The sequence below is a fragment of the Meles meles genome, chromosome 17 (assembly GCF_922984935.1).
Source record: "Meles meles chromosome 17, mMelMel3.1 paternal haplotype, whole genome shotgun sequence".
Taxonomy (NCBI): Eukaryota; Metazoa; Chordata; class Mammalia; order Carnivora; family Mustelidae; genus Meles; species Meles meles.
Window position 1 is genome coordinate 41,031,262 of NC_060082.1, and position 18,365 is coordinate 41,049,626.

The 18,365-nt window shown below is 35.4% G+C and overlaps 1 protein-coding gene across 2 annotated transcripts in view; it reads right to left on the reverse strand.

The window, feature by feature from the left end:
- RC3H1 (ring finger and CCCH-type domains 1) overlaps positions 1 to 18,365 on the reverse strand; it is an 82,802-nt gene that overhangs the window by 8,483 nt on the left and 55,954 nt on the right. The window contains exons 9-19 of one of the 2 annotated variants that reach the window (XM_045982221.1): positions 17,440 to 17,552; positions 14,105 to 14,386; positions 13,548 to 13,762; positions 10,901 to 11,265; positions 9,902 to 10,072; positions 6,653 to 6,805; positions 4,709 to 4,922; positions 3,874 to 3,964; positions 3,489 to 3,621; positions 1,664 to 1,807; positions 634 to 749 (exon numbers count right to left, since the gene is read on the reverse strand). In XM_045982221.1, the coding sequence (XP_045838177.1) occupies positions 634 to 749; positions 1,664 to 1,807; positions 3,489 to 3,621; positions 3,874 to 3,964; positions 4,709 to 4,922; positions 6,653 to 6,805; positions 9,902 to 10,072; positions 10,901 to 11,265; positions 13,548 to 13,762; positions 14,105 to 14,386; positions 17,440 to 17,552 (1,997 nt within the window). Of the gene's footprint in view, positions 1 to 633; positions 750 to 1,663; positions 1,835 to 3,488; positions 3,622 to 3,873; positions 3,965 to 4,708; positions 4,923 to 6,652; positions 6,806 to 9,901; positions 10,073 to 10,900; positions 11,266 to 13,547; positions 13,763 to 14,104; positions 14,387 to 17,439; positions 17,553 to 18,365 lie in introns of both variants that reach the window. The other variant, XM_045982220.1, reaches the window with a different exon arrangement.

An 18,365-nucleotide genomic window follows, 5' to 3' on the forward strand; every position in this document is an offset into this window, starting at 1 on the left:
GGATCATGACCTGAGCCGAAGACAGAGGCTTTAACCCACTGAGCCACCCAGGTGCCCCAATGCATCGATTTAATTAGCTAAAAACTAAGCCTGAAAGCAACAGGGTATTAGAAATTATTGCTATGCAATCATCAGGAGAGTACCTCAGGATTATGCCGCAAATGACTTCAAACTACCCTGAGGAAATAATGACAGCTGTGCACATAAAGAACTACTACAAACCTGTTTACTGCAGGGTTGTTCAGTGAGAGCTAACATGTATCCCTCCACCTCTAGATGATATGGGGTAGACCAAAGTAAAAACCAAGGGGATGGGGTGGAAGGTGGATTTGAAAGAGGCTAAATCCCCACACATTTTAGAAAGGCTGGAAGGGTCTGCAGCAAAATGTTAACACTGGCTTTAAATAAACTAAAATATAGGAAAGAAGAAATGGAGCCAGAAAAATTAATTTGTTAGGTATTAACAGACAATTCAGTTTTGAACCTGTTCTAAACTTCAAGTTTTATATCTAAATTTACGTGAAAATATTCTTAATGTATACAGAATGATAATTTTAAAAACAAATCATATTTATGAGGATTCTTCTGTCAAGACTGCATAATGTAATGCTATAACAATGTCCCTTCCTTTACCTGAACGTCAATGTAAGGTCCTCAGCTGGAACCTTATTTTGTGGTTCTGGTTGTCCATTTTCAGCTTGCTTACTTGTATTCAATTTGCTTTTCATGTCTAGGGAACACTGGTTCTCCTTTGAAAGAGAAGGAAGTAAATTAAATTCAGTTATCTTCTATTTAATGGTGCTAATAAGAGACCAAATACAGATAATACAAATTGATAATTCACAAATCATATACACTTTTATAAAATGACCAAAGAAAGGGGCAGCCTAAGAGACATACATGATAATAACAGAGTACACTTGCTCACTATCCAAGCCAGAAAACAAGGGGGTGAATGCCTCAAGTTAGAAAAACTGATGACTTAGAAAAGTTAAGCCAAAATGTAATAACTACCTATAATGTGCTTACTGAAGCCAGAAAATTGAAATACCCCATTTATTTGTTTGGAAAGAACGTGAAAACTATGCAACCAAAGAGTCAATTACCATGCAACGGGGGGGGGGGGGGGGAATGGTTCAATCCCCCCAAATCCGAAATTTATTAAAACCAGTATTCATGCACTATGAAGCAAACCCTAAGTATATCCATGGATACAATTACTCAATAAGGAATGTGCAGATCACATCTTACTCATAACAAAAAACAGGTCTTCAATAACTAAAAGCTATAAAAACTAGAATGCTATTTGTGAACACATATTCACAAAATCATAAATACTATCCCCTCATCTTCCCTAACCAGGATATTTACCAGTAATTTAATATTGTACAATTAACTGCCTTGTTTTCCCTTCAAGATTTTCATAATGCAGAATTTCTAAGACCGAGAAACACACTCAAACCAAAAGGGAATGAGAGGAGGAATGAATAAAAAAGGGAGCTAGCACATCCTCATGAAACTTATTCTAAGTATTAACCACTCACTGGAGTGCCTTGGGGTGATGATTCTAGAGCTCTAGAGCCATGAGTTCTCCGACATCACTACACAGAAGCTTTCCTTTTTACTTATCCCGGCTCCCACGCTTTCCCACCAGAACACTCACCATACTCAGTTCCCGGGTTCTCTTCCCGATTTCCCTTTCCACCTGGTGCAGTTCCAAGCTCAACTGCTCACTTGAAATCATTCCAGGCCACTTTGGAGGTGGTGGTGGGGGCTGTGACTGGCCTGCCAGGGTGTTCACCTCCCTCTGCAACACCAGCCTGTTACTAACAGCCTAGTACATAAAGCCAAGCATATACACAACTCAACACGTTTCACACCATGCACAGAATGACCAGGCCCAATTTCAGACCACTGCCTCAAGTAGTTTATCATGAAGATATTTGCAATAAAAATGACACTATAAGGTTCTATCTCTTTTGAGTGCCATTTGAACTAAAAAGAAAAACTAGGGGATTTAAACTTACTAAACAGTAATTTAATCTTAGGGATAAGTTGCTCTTACTTGATTTGAAAGAGAAGTATAAATGCATATTTCTTCCCCTCTTTTAAATGGAATTTTCTGAAGTAAATCCCGCAATTTATTTCAATGAAATCTCAGTAACGGCAAGGACATTTAACCATACTGAGTTAAATATGTGGCAAACTTCCAAATGATGCGGATTATTCTATTGGAACAGAAAATGGGTCTACAAATTTCAAATAAGACCAAAAGCCATGAGCTAGTAGGATAAGAAATAATACTTGCAGTTAATGGTCTGAATCTTTAAAAAGCTAATCAACTAAAGAAGGACATAAACACAGCATTCTATTTTTTTTTTAACAATAGGAATCAGGAAGAAGTTCTAGACCAGTGTAAATAAAATAATGGCACAAGAAGATGAAATATGAGTATTACATAGTTAAAAATTCTAAGCCTAAAAAAAAAAAAAAAAATTCTAAGCCTAATTGCTTACATAAGAGCACAAGTCAGACAGTCAGACATGTGTTCCAAAAAACACAATCTCCTATTTGTCTTCGTAATAAGGGAATCTAAGAATTAGTTAAAAATTTATTCCCAAAGGGGTGCCTTCCTTATCAAAGATTTTGGTAGAAAGATAACAACTAATGTTCTAATAGTTACTTCTTCTCCAGAAGGGAGCAATGTATTTATCAGTAGAATGTCTTCAGTTTTCTAAATTCAAAGAATACGCTCCCATGTAAGTAAAGCAAACAAAACCATCTTCTTTATGTGGCACTTTAAAGAATTTTAAAAATTCTTTTTCAGTTACTTTTTTCTCTTTGTCAGGCAACATGGTGGAAAGAACATTGAATCTGGAGTAGGAAGACATGGGTTTATATTTCAACCTCTGTGAAACTCCTATCCTTCAACCGGAAGAGGGGGACTGTACCACTTGCCGAACCTACATGACCGGGTCACTGTAAGGGTCAGTCAGGACCTGTGATTGGTAACTTATAAACTCAAAGAACTAGATTAATGAAAGGTGCAATCGCTATACAGAGGCTCTTTTTTAAGTCCAAGTTCTAAAATTCTATCTTTTAAAGATGTATAAATAAATGCTGAGGATTAAAGGAATTTTTTTTTAAATTAAGAAAGGCAGTATGAAAAATGAAAAAATGTTAAGCTAAAAGCATTTGTTGATAAAAACTGTATACCTTAAATGTGCCATCAGGGAATCGAAGTTTCTGCTGGGAAATATTTAGATAATCTGTTTTCTATTTTCATGGAATAGAAATTCTAAATTTCCTATTTTCCCACACTGAACTCTTAAGTACTTAAATTCTTTGAAGAATGGACACCTATACTAACTCTTTAAGAAACAGCCCTTAAGTTTTTATGCTCATAGTACCTTAAAAGTTCTTCCTTTTAAAACCTCTTTGAGAACCCTTCAAAAATTGGAATGAAAAAAATATCTGTAGGCTGGTACCTCTAGGCCACGTAGCTGAGTCTGTTGGCTAATTTGATGGTTTAGTTGTTGTAATTCTAGTCGTAGCTGTTCCCTCTCAGCAGATGGAAGGGGTTTTCCATGACTGGCCACTTCTGACATGGGCATTCTCTCCCTTTGGTGGGAAAGAAAGGATAAAATCGAATGTAACACTTTGTGTCAACTATACTTCAATTGAAAAAAACAAAATTGAAAGAAAACAAACAACGCCCCCCGCCCCCCGCCCCAGGTTTGATCTACTACTGTGCTGACATAAAAATCTGAGTTACTTCATAATGAAAATAATAAAAATCATTGACAAGAAAAATAACACAAGAAAAGCTGAATAATTTTAAAGGTTTATAAAAGTAAAAAGAATGACTCATACCTCTCACTGAAGTGTCCCTGAGAAGGAATGTTTTGATGAGTGGAATATGGAGAACCTCCCCAGCCACCGTGGGTTCCATATGGACTATAATCTGTAAGAGAATAGTTTACTGTGGGATGATGCAATTCAGAGATTTCATTCTTTTAAGGTAGCCATAATCTGGGGTGCCGGGGTGGCTCAGATGTTAAGCGTCTGCCTTTAGCTCAGGTCATGACCCCAGGGTCCTAGGATTGAGCCCTGCATTGGACTCCCTGCTTGGCAGGGAGCCTGCTTCTCCCTCTCCTCCACCACTCTCTCTCTCAAATAAATAAATAAAATTTTTAAAAAATAAGATAGCCATAACCTAAAAAGCACAGGCATATTTTATACACAGCTATCTGCAAAGATGTCCACTAATGTAAGAGGGTACTGATGTTTGTTTTTTCCTTACTGAAAGATACCAGTCTTTGTAACTCTTTCTTTCTTTTGGTAGAACTCAAACTCACAACCCTGAGATCAAGACCTGAACTGTGATCAAGAGTCCAACACTTAACCAACTGAGCCACCCAGGCACCCATTTCAATTTTTTAAAATGAGAATGTATTATTTTAATAAAAGCAACACAGCCATTAACACACAACCAACATAGGCAATCTTCACAAAGAGACATTTTAGTTTGTACCCTTAGAATTCTCTGGGTTATAATTACCTATCTACCGGGATAACACCATGCAAGAACTTAAAAGATTACTGCCTTGGAAGATTATGGAAAGTACTCACAGTAAATGGGGAGTAGGGATGGTGGCTGAAAGTCATGAATAAGAACCCACTAGATCAGCTTACCTTCGATTCTTACCTGAAATATTAATAGGTTTTGTGGGAGCTCCCTGAGGTGCCATGGCCTGCATTGGACCAGCACCCTGGTATATTGTTTTGGAGGTTCGAGAGATGGCACCAAACCGAGATACAGTTGGTCGGTCTCCAAATGGGATAAGGTCATCATCACTGGTTTCTGCTGCTCTTCTCTGAAGATCCAGTCGCTGATCTCTCATTCCTTTACTCTCCACATTCTGGTAAAAAGTAAAATGAGAAATCCACCCTACACTTAGATCTCTAACATTATTTCCTCCAGCTCTGTGGTAAGGTTTTTAAAAAAAGTATAACGTCTTTATTGATAGGACTAAAATAATTTGCTTGTCATCGTAAACATCGTAAACCTCCGATCACAATAAGAAATACATTTTACATCATGACCCAGTACATGTATATACATTCTAATATACAGATATAATTTCATGATAGATATTTACCTCTTACTGTATGTGCTCCTATATTTATACTGTTACTCTAAATTTTTCTTTAAAAAAAAGACCCATCACAACCCACTCAATTTCAAAACTCAATAGTTAGAAAACCACTGCCTAAAAATATGAAGTGCCAATGCAGATATTTCAAAGAGATTCCAATTAGAAATAAGTACCAAGATAAATGGAAACAGAAATCTAACTGGTAGGCCCTTGTTGCTCAAAATACAGTTGGAGGGTCCACAGCAGCAGCAGCAGCAGCAGCAGCAGCAGCATGTGGGAACTCATCAGAAATGTAGCATCTCAGCTCCCACCCTGGTCTTACCGAATTAGGAACTGCACTTTAACAGGTTCTACTTAGACTCCGACATAATTTATATGCACACTAATGTCTGAAAACCACTAATGGTCTTTCAACCACTTGGGAGATTTTTAATTCTATCTAGGTTAGGTTGACAAATATTTTTATTTTTGAGAGTTTTAAGGAAATGAGTCTTATTTTGCTAATTTTCATTTTAATATAATAATCCTCCACCCATTTTAAGAAGATTTTATTTGAGAGAGAGAGAGAGCATGAACAGGGAAAGGGGCAGAGGGAGAAGGAGGAGCAAACTCCCTATAGCCAGGAAAAGAAATAATTTGTATATATATTTACTATACAACACCAGTTATCATACAATGGTATTTGATAAAAGCAGTTAAAGTTAAAGAACCTGACCTATAACTTTGGATACATCTCAAAAACAAAGTTGAATGAAAATGCAAGTTGAAGTATGTAATATATATAAGGCCTATAAACACACAAACCAAAATTGTTTAGGAATAGTATAAAAGTATCCATGAAATGATAAAGTTTCAATTCAAGATAAAGGTTACCTCCAGGGAAGATGGAAGGAAGAAAAATGAGATTAGGGAGGTATATACAAGAAGATTTAACTACTTCTATAAAGTTTTATTTCTTTAAAAAATAAAGCAATTAAGATAGTTTTATATATATATATATATATAAAGGTTAGTATTAGACACGTAAAAATAAAATTGAGCAATTACAATACATTTCAACATACCAGTTTACTTGAAGCTTACTAGCTACAATTCTGACTCAAATACTACTGCTGCTCATTAGATTCAACTTCATTATTTAAACCTCAGAGCTGTAAGAGTTATAATTTACTTGAACAAGGAATCCAAGACCCTGATTAATCATACAAAATAATTTAATTTGGGTTCTAAACAGTTGTCTGGTTAACTGTTGACTGCTCAGAAATACAGTAAATGATCTTCTTTGTCTATCTAGATATGTATTAGAAGATTTATGTTTATACCTGAAAGAAACAAAAATCCATATAGTTTAAACATAATTCAATTCACATCATATAGAATATGGTCTGAAATTCTTAAGGAAATCTCAATTATTTGTGTCTACACTATTAATGGGGCCTGATTCATCTGGTTTATATTCATTTGTATTCATTAGGACTTAGTATCAGACATACCATCATTTCCACACTCCCCACTGTCACCACATCTTTGGGTTTTGCATCTTTGGTTCCAATGTAGGAGCCGATGGTGTCACATGACCAGGGAGAATACTGGCTATAATCATTTCCTTTGTATTTCCCAGCTACCTTCAAGTCTTCATCCAGAAACTATAGATGGGGGGAAAAAAGTATATATATATATATATGTATAGGAAACGGGTCTTACAAGTAACAACACAGAAAAAGCAGGAATGTCTTAGAACACCATATGCTAAAGCAACATAATGATGATTATCTGATCTGTTACAACAGAAGATTTTTGTGGACTATGAAAAATACACAAGTGAAGATGGGATTTTTGAGGAGGTTTGCTCATCCTCTTCTTTATCAGATGAAAGTCAACACTTAAACTAATTATGTACCAGGCCCTAGTTTTGCTGGATACTCTTCATTGTTTCTTTTAAGAACATTCCAGATAAACAAGAGCATTACAAACTCTTAAAATGTAGCTTAGAATATTCTATATAGTGCATCATGATGCAGTAACTTTTTTACTGAAATCTCTTTAATAGCATTAATTCGTATTTTAAATAAATTCTCATCCTTAGGTTGACTCTGTGAAGTGAAAAGGGTAAGATACTGAATTTTCTCAAGATGAGTTCTGAAATTATATACTAACAGAAAAGCTATTCTAGGCCTAACGTATTTTAATTAAAATCACAATACTGACATTTGTGTAAAGTTTTACAGTTTTCAAAGTGTTTTTAAGTATACTACCTCATATGTTCCTCAGATCCATATGAGAACACAGCTGATCTAAGGCTACACCATTATAGGCCAGTACTAGGACTAGAACTTTATCAGAAATATATATACACTGATACACATAGGGGCTATTGATATATCTAACCGGTTCTATGCCTCCCCCTATCTTAAAAAAAAAAACAAAAAAAAAACTCTTCTGAGTCATCATTACTGGTTTTCTATAGTGACAGAGGGTTTTGCTGTTCATAAATATTAATCATTTTCACCCACAACTCCCATTTCTATTGTTTATAAACTGTTTTGTCCTATCTCAATTTAAAAATTTTATCTCTTTATTTCTCCTTCACATATAAACTTCATGTAGAACAGCTAGCTTTTTAAAGATATGACCTACTAACAAGAGTGTTTACCCTGCCCCACCCTAATATATTATGTGGCTGTTAAAAAGAATGAGATAAATTTATATACTGACAGAGAGAAATATACAGGATAATTGGTCAAGTAAAAACAATAAATAGAAAATGTAAATATAAACAAACCACAGGATATATTACTAAATGATCCTATTAAAAAGTAATAGGTTAGTTCATGCACACAAGAGTTGAAATATATTTAGAAAATTGAAACTTATAATAAACTTACAATGATACAGAAAATGGGAATTTGGAGAAATTTCTCTGTGTTTTGTATTCTTATAAAGTATGAATTTACTTATTTATTTATTTATTTATTTGAGAGAGTACCAGGGGGTGGGGAGGAGCAGAGGGAGAGGAAGAAGCAGGCTCAATCCCAATGGAAATACAATGAGACCTACATATATAATTTTTAAAATTTCTGACAGTCACATAAAAAAAGAAACAGGTAAAATTAATTTAATAATACATTCTATTTAATCTAATACATCTGCAGTATTATCATTTTTTTAAAAGTAGGCTCCATGCCCTGCGTGGAGCCCAATATGGGGCTTGAATTCATAACCCTGAGATCAAAACCTGAGCTGAGATCAAGAACTGGATGCTAATTGCACTGCTGGGTATCTACCCCAAAGATACAGATGTAGTGAAAAGAAGGGCCATTTGTACCCCACTGTTTATTGCAGCAATGGCTATGGTCGCCAAACTGTGGAAAGAACCAAGATGCCCTTCAACAGATGAATGGATAAGGAAGATGGGGTCCATATACACAATGGAGTATTATGCCTCCATCAGAAAGGACGAATACCCAACTTTTGTAGCAACATGGACGGGACTGGAAGAAATTATGCTGAGCGAAATAAGTCAAGCAGAGAGAGTCAAGTATCATATGGTCTCACTTATTTGTGGAGCATAACAAATAACATGGAGGACATGGGGAGATGGAGAGGAGAAGGAGTTGAGGGAAACTGGAAGGGGAGATGAACCATGAGAGACTATGGACTCTGAAAAACAACCAGAGGGTTATGAAGGGGCGGCGGGGGTGGGGGGGGGGGGAGGTTGAGGAACCAGGTGGTGGGTAATAGGGAGGGCACGTACTGCATGGAGCACTGGGTGTGATGCCAAAACAATGAACACTGTTATGCTGTAAATAAATAAAAATTAAAAAAAAAAAAAAAAAAAAAAAAAGAACTGGATGCTAAATAAATAAAATCTTAAAAAAAAAAAAAAAAAAAAAAAAGAACTGGATGCTTAAGCAACTGAGCTACCCAAGGCACCACTAAAGTATTATTTTGATATGTAATTAAGAAATTCATTAATGAAGGATATTAATGAAATGTTGTATTCCTGGGGTGTACTAAATCTTCAGATCCAGTGTACATTTTATGCTTATAGTACAACTGAATTTGGATTAGCTGTATTATTTAAAGTACTCATTAGCCATCTGTTATTAAAACTATACTAAGACAATGTGGTATTGGTGCAAAGACAGAGAAATAGGTCAATGAAACAAAATAGAGTCCAGAAACATTTATAGTCACCTGATTATGACAAAGGTGACCGGATTATGATTATGGTGACTTCTGGACACTAGGGAAAAGATGGTCTTTTCATTAAATGGTATTAGATCAATGAGATATCTTTTGGGGCAAAAATGGATCTCTACTCCTAACACAGTAACACGAATTAATTCTAGATGGACTGTAGATCTAAATGTAAAATAAAATAAACCTTTTAGAAGAAAACACAAGAAAAATATCTTCATAATTTTAGAAACAGCCAAGATTACTTAATACTTAAATAAGACATGCAACAAACAACTGATGAAGGAAAAAATGATAAATGAGACTAAAAATGATGTGCTTGGGGTGCCTGGGTGGCTCAGTGGATTGGGGCCTCTGCCTTTGGCTCGGGTCATGGTCCCACGGTCCTGGGATCGAGCCCCATGTCGGGCTCTCTGCTCAGCGGGGAGCATGCTTCCTCCTCTCTCTCTGTCTGCCTGCCCCTCTGCCTACTTGTGATCTCTATCTGTCATATAAACAAAATCTTTAAAAATAAATAAATAAAATAAAAATGATGTGCTTACTTCCTCTTGATGAAAGGTAGGAGGCAATGTTGGTGAAGGTGCAAAAGGAGGTGGAGAGATAACCTTCCTTTCCTCTAGCTGGGCCATTATTTCCTTTCGTCTTCGATGTAGCTCATCTAGACTAGGATGGGGCTGAGGAGGAGGAGGAGGAAGCCGGCTATAAGGAGGTTCCTGGAAATGCAAAGATTAGTAAAAACTGAAAAAGAATTTCAAAACACATTAGCTCATTTAGCACATATTTAAAATAGATAGCAGCCTGTGTGTTCGTATCAGTATCTGAACATACTAAGGCTTAGTAAAACAAAGCAAAATAAAACAAAGCCCCTCAAAACTCTTGAGGTTTTCCCAAAGAGCTAAATTTAAATTTCTTTTCCTTGGCCAGAGACCATAATTTCAAATACATTTGACGCTTGAACTGCACAGGGCCACTTACACATGGATTTTTTTCAATAAAAAGTTCTGTAAATATATTTTCTCTCATGATTTTAATAACATTTTCTTTCCTCTAGCTTACCATATTTTAAGAATACAGCATGTAATACATACAACATACAAAATATGTGTTAACTGACTGTTTATGTTAGGCTTCTGGTCAACAGTAAGCTATTAGTAGTTAAGTTTTTGGGGAGTCAAAAGTTAAACATGCGTTTTTAAATTGCATGGGGGGCACTGTGCCCTTTAATGCCTGCATTGCTCAAGGGTCAAATGTGGATCTAGAAATATTAATAAAACTAAAGTTCAGAAACTAAGAAGGGTTAGTGGGAGTGGGGTAGGATTTTTTTTCCCCTTTAATATTAAGTTAAAAAAAAGAAAACCCAAAACAAAAAAACAACTCTACCCAAATTGTGAAAAGATGAAAAAAAAGGAAGGGGGAAACTTTCTCATAAAAAAGAGTTGATCGAACAAAGGGTTACTACCATGGCAAAAAGGTAAATCACTACAACCAATAATCAAATTAAATCTACATAATAAGGAAAAAAAAAACAACAACCAGCATACTCTGTACGAAGGTCTGATCTGAGTTGGATGAGGAGCCACTGGGTAGTAACCCTCCATCTGTTGGTATCTTTCTCTTTCTGGTACATAGGATGGTACTGCTGCAGGTGGAACCTCAATGGGTATAGGACTTTCTCGGAAAATCTCCTCTCTTGTGTAAGACTGAGCAGGGTACACTCGGCGGCCGTCATAGTGTGGTGGGTACATAGGTGGGTACTGTTGTGGCTGTGTGCCATACTGAGAGTTGACTACACGATCTTGGAGATAGGGTGGATAATGATCCAAGTAGGGAGGACCAGGTTCAGGAGCAGATGGTGGAGGTCTGACAAAGCGAGACACACACTGTGGTGGTGTAGTATAGTACATACCTGTACAATACAAAAAAGGAACCAAAAGCAAAATAAGTCAACCTATTTTTCTATTTTTTCCCTTTTAATATATGTCAACACTAAAGAATTAATAATCCACTCATTTCTTTATATGTTTTCCCCTCTGCTGTAGTCAGGTTTTATGAAAAAATAAACAAAAATTAACCTTAATCCTTAAAAGTCATTGAAAAAACTAATCTACTGATAATTTATAATAGCAGATTGGCTCTCTCAGTTGTTTGACCATCTTTCTGCTATGCCTTAATGCAATGCAAACAATGAAAAGTTAGATTACATTTCCCTGAAATTCAGGTTCCACAGATCACTCACACGAAATCTGAATGTGAAATGGAGTTAAGTGGAAAGGAATGTGGCACACACAGATCTATTCTGCTGCTGCAGAGCTCTGCAGCTCTGGAGACAAGAGTTGTAGCAGTAGCTTCCCAATTTTCAGACTTTGGCTTCAAGCGATATGATCCTGGCACACAGATAGGACCCGTGCTTCCTTTTTCTATTGCTTCTTCACGGTTTTTTATTAAAGATTTATTTGAGAGAGAGAGTGTGCATGCATGCAAAAGAGACCGTGCATGCACAAACTGGAGGAGAGGCAGAGGGAAAGAGAGAAGCAGGCTGCATCCCAGAATCCTGGGGTCATGACCTGAGCTGAAGGCAGATGCTTAATGACCGAGCCACCCAGGTGCCCTGTTTCCACACTTTTTTTTTTTTTTTAAAGATTTTATTATCCATCTGAGGGAGAGAGAGAGAGAGAGAATGAAAGAAAGCATGAGAAGGGAGAAGGTCAGAGGAAGAAGCGACTCCACGTGGAGCTGGGAGCTCGATACGGGACTCGATCCCGGGACTCTAGAATCATGACCTGAGCTGAAGGCAGTTGCTTAACCAACTGAGCCACCCAGGCGCCCTGCTTCCTCACTATTAACAGGCTTTTTCAGTGTCTGCTTCTGGGACTCACTCCTCCAGGCCTAGCTTCAGCCAGCGCTTGCAGTACTTCCATGGATTCTATAGGCACCTCAACTCCGCATTCAACCTCTTTCTGCTTAATACAGCAACCATGATTTCTGATCTCTGACTCTGGACCTTGACTGATACAGTGTATTTAAGGTCATCTTAACAAAAGTAGATGAATATTTCCTGTGATGGATGGCCCAAAGGAAGATACAAAAAACTTTCATCATATTTTTTCATGCAGTAATAATGCCATACCAATTTAAAGCTATTCTTTAGGAAGCAGAGAAGACATTACTAATTCAAAATTAAGACAACCTTGGGAAAAGGAAATGGAGAACACCTTTAATCTACTTCAGTTTAAAAACATAATAGCACCACACGGTCTCTGACAGAGACCCAACACTTTAAAAATCAGTGTTCTTATTTTGCACAGGAGTTGTATATGTGAAGCCTCCGTTGTCTCCACTCCTTCGCTATCCATACCTAGTATAAAAATAAAGCTGGCTAATTTCTCAAATTTGACTATTTTCTCAAATCCCTTCTTCTTTCCCACCACACTAATACAGGCCTCAATAATCACACCTGGTTTACCAAGTTGCCTTACTCCTCCTCAACTCTAGACTGTCATCTTTGCAATCCATTCATAAATTTATCTTTTTATTCCCATACTTTTAGGGCATTCTTTCATAAAGTCTTTTTGATTCTGCAAGTTCTCAGTGATCTCCCTTGAGTCTTGCATTAATCTCTATCACATTAATATTAACCACAACTGAATGCTTAATTTTTAGCACAAATATAAGCACACACATATATAATGTATGTTTACTTATACTATTTCTTTACTAATATTGATTCTACACTATTAACTCTCCACAGCTACTTTTTTTCATATATATTACACGGCTCAGAAAAAAATATTAGGTGATAAATGAAACCAAGAAAAACATACTCTGTGTGTTTAATTTATATTCACCACAATATTAAATTCTTTCACACGCTCGAAGAAAATTTTGGTCAGGAAAATATATACTGCCTTAGTTAAGTAAGTTTCTATTGTTTACTTGGGTGACTTGTATAACTATACAAAACTATATGTACATATTTATATACAACTAGTTCCCGTGATAGGCAGTTTGCTTGATATACCTCTGTTAATTCACTTATTTTATACTATTTAGTTGGTCATAAAATCTGCTTTTTCCAAAGGATCACATAAATGCATTTATTTATCTTGAGCCTGCTGCAAATATGATCACTCTTTCTTAGAATTATTCTCCTAACTCCTAAGAAAAGAGAGCAACATAAAAGATCATTACCCTGCTGATATGGTGCTGGTTCAAACGGTGGAGCAGCTCCTCGAGGATCCTGATAATAAACATCTGCCTGCTGTGCTGGGTATAACTGAGAACCTCGTGGTACCATCTGAAGTGGTTTGGTGACAGGCATCGGAGGCAAATCTGTCGGCCCCCTTGGAGGTACAGGATGTGGATTCACAGGTAAGGCAGAAATACTCTTAGGGACAGATTCTAGCCTAAAGGAGTAAGATTCTACAAGTCAAGATAAAGGTCTCAAAAATCCTTTAATATACACAAATTGCAAAATTTTTTTTTAAAAAAGCCTTAATTTGCGAAACTTTTTCCCCTAATAGTCCGTTCTTCTACAAATTTCATAAACTTTGATCTTAGTTCATTTATGCTAATTGTTTCTTAAAAATCACTAAAACAGGAAATAAAGAACAAAATAAAGCCAAAAATGAAGTGGGTTGTTTTTTTTGGTTTTGTTTTTTTTTAAATAAAACTCTTATTATTCTTTCTTCCCCCTACTTTGTTTATAAAGAAGAAACTTTAAATAACAGCTAGGAAAAATGACGTACAGGTCAGGAGGAGATCCAGGGGCACTACTGCTCAGATGATCTATCTTTCCTGGCTTCAGACTAGAATCGTAGGTGGCATCTGTCCCTCGTGGAATCAGCTGTGTTACTGTACTCCCTGCTGATACGATTCCATTTGGCAGAGCAGGGGTTTTTCTGCTAGGCAGATCCACTGCACCTTCATCTGGAAGGACAGCTGCTGAAGGCAGGCCCACCTCATTAAGCTGACCCAAAGAGGCACTCAGGGGTCTTCTGGGAACTAGGCGTTTATTCATTTTACGAAACCTACACAGAAAGCAAAGTCACACACCAAAACTCAAAATTATAAAATTATAAAAACTTATAATTATTTAAATTTAAATTTATAAAATTATAAAAATTAAAAACAAAACCAGAACTAAAATGTATTTGAGAAACAGATCAAAGGAAAAGATACTAAGAACATTACTTTCTAGAAATTCTCTTGAAACATCAGCCGTAGCTATCAACTTGAAAATTTGTGTGTGTAGATACTACAAAATCTCAGGCAACACACTAGGTATAAAATTCCTTATAATGAGTATTTACAATATCACAGATCATACTAAGTAATATCTGCATTATAACTTACTTTTACTGTAATTTCTATTTCTGAAAACACTGGAAGGGGCAGAAAAATCTTTAGGGGACAGTTTCTGAAATATCTTACTTTAGCTTTCCCTTATATGCCTTAGGATACAGTTAACCTATATTATAAATTAACAATAAAACAAAAAGCCAGTATGCAGAAAAAAATTTACCATTTATTCCATTAAAATTTTAAAATTAAGAATAGTACTTTGTATCTGATATGATTCCAAGATTCTAATGTTACATGTGCCTATACAAAATTGAAATTATTTTAAAAGTGGATGAATATAAACAATACAGAATAATGCCCAAATTTAAACAGACACTGGGGTATAAAAGGCATATAGATTCTAAATCTAACCACAGTGAAACTATTAAGCCATCTGACTTCAGTACCCTTGTTCCTCAACAGTGAAAGAAAATCTATTTACACCTGCTAGGACACTGAAAAAGTATCTCAAAAACAAACCCCCTTAAGAATAATGCTTTTTTCCCAAATGTTTCCCATATTTGACAAATTTCAGAGGGGTGGAGAGGAGACAATACTCCTTAGGTGTAACCACTGTAAACAGTTTGGTACATAATCATACAGATTTTTCCCTCTATACCCTGCCTTAATATTAATATGTATGTAAGACTATTATTAACAGAAATAGGGTCATATATGAGTAACTTCTCCTCCTACTTTGTAACTTGGATATTCCTGTATGTTGGTACATTTTAGGTTGTTTCTAATTTTTTGCTATTAAAACAATGCAGTAACGGATACTTATGTATATGTACTTGCATCCTTGTATGACTAACCAGAAGAGAATTTTAAGTCTAATGTATGCACATTAGAAATTGTTATAATGCTCTAAAACTATTGTAACTCCTAATGGTAATAAAAGAAATGTCCTTTTCCATTATTTCATTGAATGCTAGGTAGTATCACAGTCTCTCTTAATTTGCTAGTTCAAAATGTCATTTAAAAAAAGATTTTACTTAGATAGAGAGCACACAACATGCATGCATACGCATGCGTGGAGGGTGTGGGGGAGGGATTAGCAGACTGTGGCAGAGCAGGGAGCCTGACACCCTTCCCCCTCCATCTCAGGACTCTGAAATCATGAACTAAGTGGGAACCAAGAGTCCTACTGCTTCATCGACGGAGCCATACGGGTGCCCCTGAAAATTTTGTTTTAATTTGTATTCAAACAATCAGTGAAGCTGACATTGTTTTACACTTTTTTTTTTAGTATTCTTCTGTGAATTGCCTATTTGTTCATGATTCCTATATTTACTGGTTCTTCTCCTTATAGATGTGTAGTAACTCATTTTTTATTGGGGATGTCAGTCCTCTCTACGTCATTTCCCCACCAATCTTTTATTTTTAATTGTGGTGTTTGGGCCACATCTTAGATTATTTTTATGTAATCATATTCATCAATCTTCTCCTTTATGGATGCTGGGTTTTCTTTCAAAAATTCTTTCCTATTATAAGACTAAGTAACAACAAGAAAGATCTCTAAGTACAGTTGCCTTCTTAAAGACTTAAATCTCTAAAGCATTTATAATTCATTTTGATATAAAGGTAAGAACTGAGTTCTAGTTATTTTTCAAATGGATAGCAGTTGTTTCTATGTCATCTTCTTTGTTATTGATGAAATGCCACCTTCAGCACAAACGCTCAGTTCCTATTGTGTCTGATATTCTTTCTAGATTCTCCATCCTATTTCATGGTTCTATCTGTTCCTACACTAACACCACAGTCTTTGTGCACTGCAGCTCATGATACACCTTAACAGTTGTTAGTCTAATCTGTTGAAACTTATTTTTTCAGAAATTTTCTGGCTATTTGTACATATTTACTTTTCTCAGCTAGTGATTTTGTTAGGTCCTAACAATCCTCATGTTAATATTCTGAGATTTCACTGAAGTAGTAGTCTTACTACTACTAAATTTTGTCTTACTGTCAACTTGAATGAGACTGAATCTAAGAGTTTACAAGTTGAGCATCATCATGTAATCATACTAGCTTTTGAGATACAATTATGCTGAGGAAGTGTCTATAACAGCTTTCTTCTATTAAATAATTTTGATCTATTATGAACATTTGATTCTAACCCTAAAGTAACTATAGTGTGTTATCTTTGCAATTCAATGTATTATTGAATTCTAATACTTGGGATTTTAAAAATATTAATATGTGAGGATGGATTGGTATTTTCTTCAATTGTCCTATCTTTGTCAAGTTTAGTGGCAATGTTACACTGGCTTTATAAAAAAATTAAAAGGTTTTCTTTCTATATGTGCTGGAAAATATATCATCATTGGAATTATCTGATCTTTGAAATTTAAAAGAATCTGTGAAGTTACACCTGGCAATGAAATAATTTGGTGAATAGAACAAAGGGCAAATTTTTCAACTGGAAATACATTATACAATTAGTTAAAATCAGTTAAAATTGATGAAAATTTTTAGAGTTTAATTTTTTTTGGTAGTGCAAATGACTCACTTCTATATTTAGTTTCCTATTTATGGGCACAATATAATTAAAGCTGAAGAAACTGCCTTGGTTTTCTTCTTTAAAAAATCTGTATTACTTTCTAAACTTTTCCCATTCATTAAAGAGAAAGCAGCTCCTCCTTTTCTGTTTCCTAACAGTGGCAAATTATTCTACTTAGTAACTCTACCTTATTTCATAACAAGTTATTAGAAGGTTGAGTTTAACAACTTTCACACTTACTTCTCCAGTTCCTCCTGTGAGTGTGCAAATGTACAGCTGGCCCCACGAGGGCATCCTCCTCTCTGCTTCATATCTCGACACATGTATGTTTTATATTTGCTATGCTGTGGAGGCTGAGACCAAAGTTAAAACATTAGACACTGATTCAGACTAACTCACACAATTATCTAGACTGCCCAGAGCAAAAGTGTTGGAAAGTCATTCTGTCTACAGTCTCAGAGTCCAAAAATAAATTAATTATAAAGGGGTTCTGATTTTTTGATATGTTGGCATTAATTCTCAAACATGTAGCATCATACAACTCCTAGATTAAATCTCATTACAGCTTTATCATTTTCTTTCCAGGTTTATAATGGAAAACAAACCACTGGTGTTCAGGGCTTTCCAATGTTTAATATGTGTTCTAATATTTGTTTTGGACAATGTGTAGTATTAGCTATATTTACAATAAGGTTTTCCTATGACACAACACAAGTCTACAGTGGGCTCTATAAATGAAAAATACTCTGTAACCAATTTTTGATATGCAGAAGAACTTATCAAGGACTTACAATATCTCTACAAGTACAAATGAAATTATTATTTTCTAGTATAAGAAAGGAGGATGGACTTGGGAATTAACGAAGGTATCAAACACAATACTAAGCTAAATGAAATTTGATTCATTTTATCACCTATCGCTAGAACTTAAAAGATTAATCTTATTGTTACGTTCTTCATGATGTCTAATAGAACATGGAGTTAAAGTTTTTAATATTTTATTTCTTATCATAAAATAAAGTCTGATCTATGCTTAGATTATTTAGGAAAACGGTATTCATATTATTCTACTCAGCAGGATAGTTTTTTAAAAGAAGATTTTATTTTTAAGTAAATTAAGTAATTTAAGTATTTTTAAGTAATTTAAGTAATTTTATTTTTAAGTA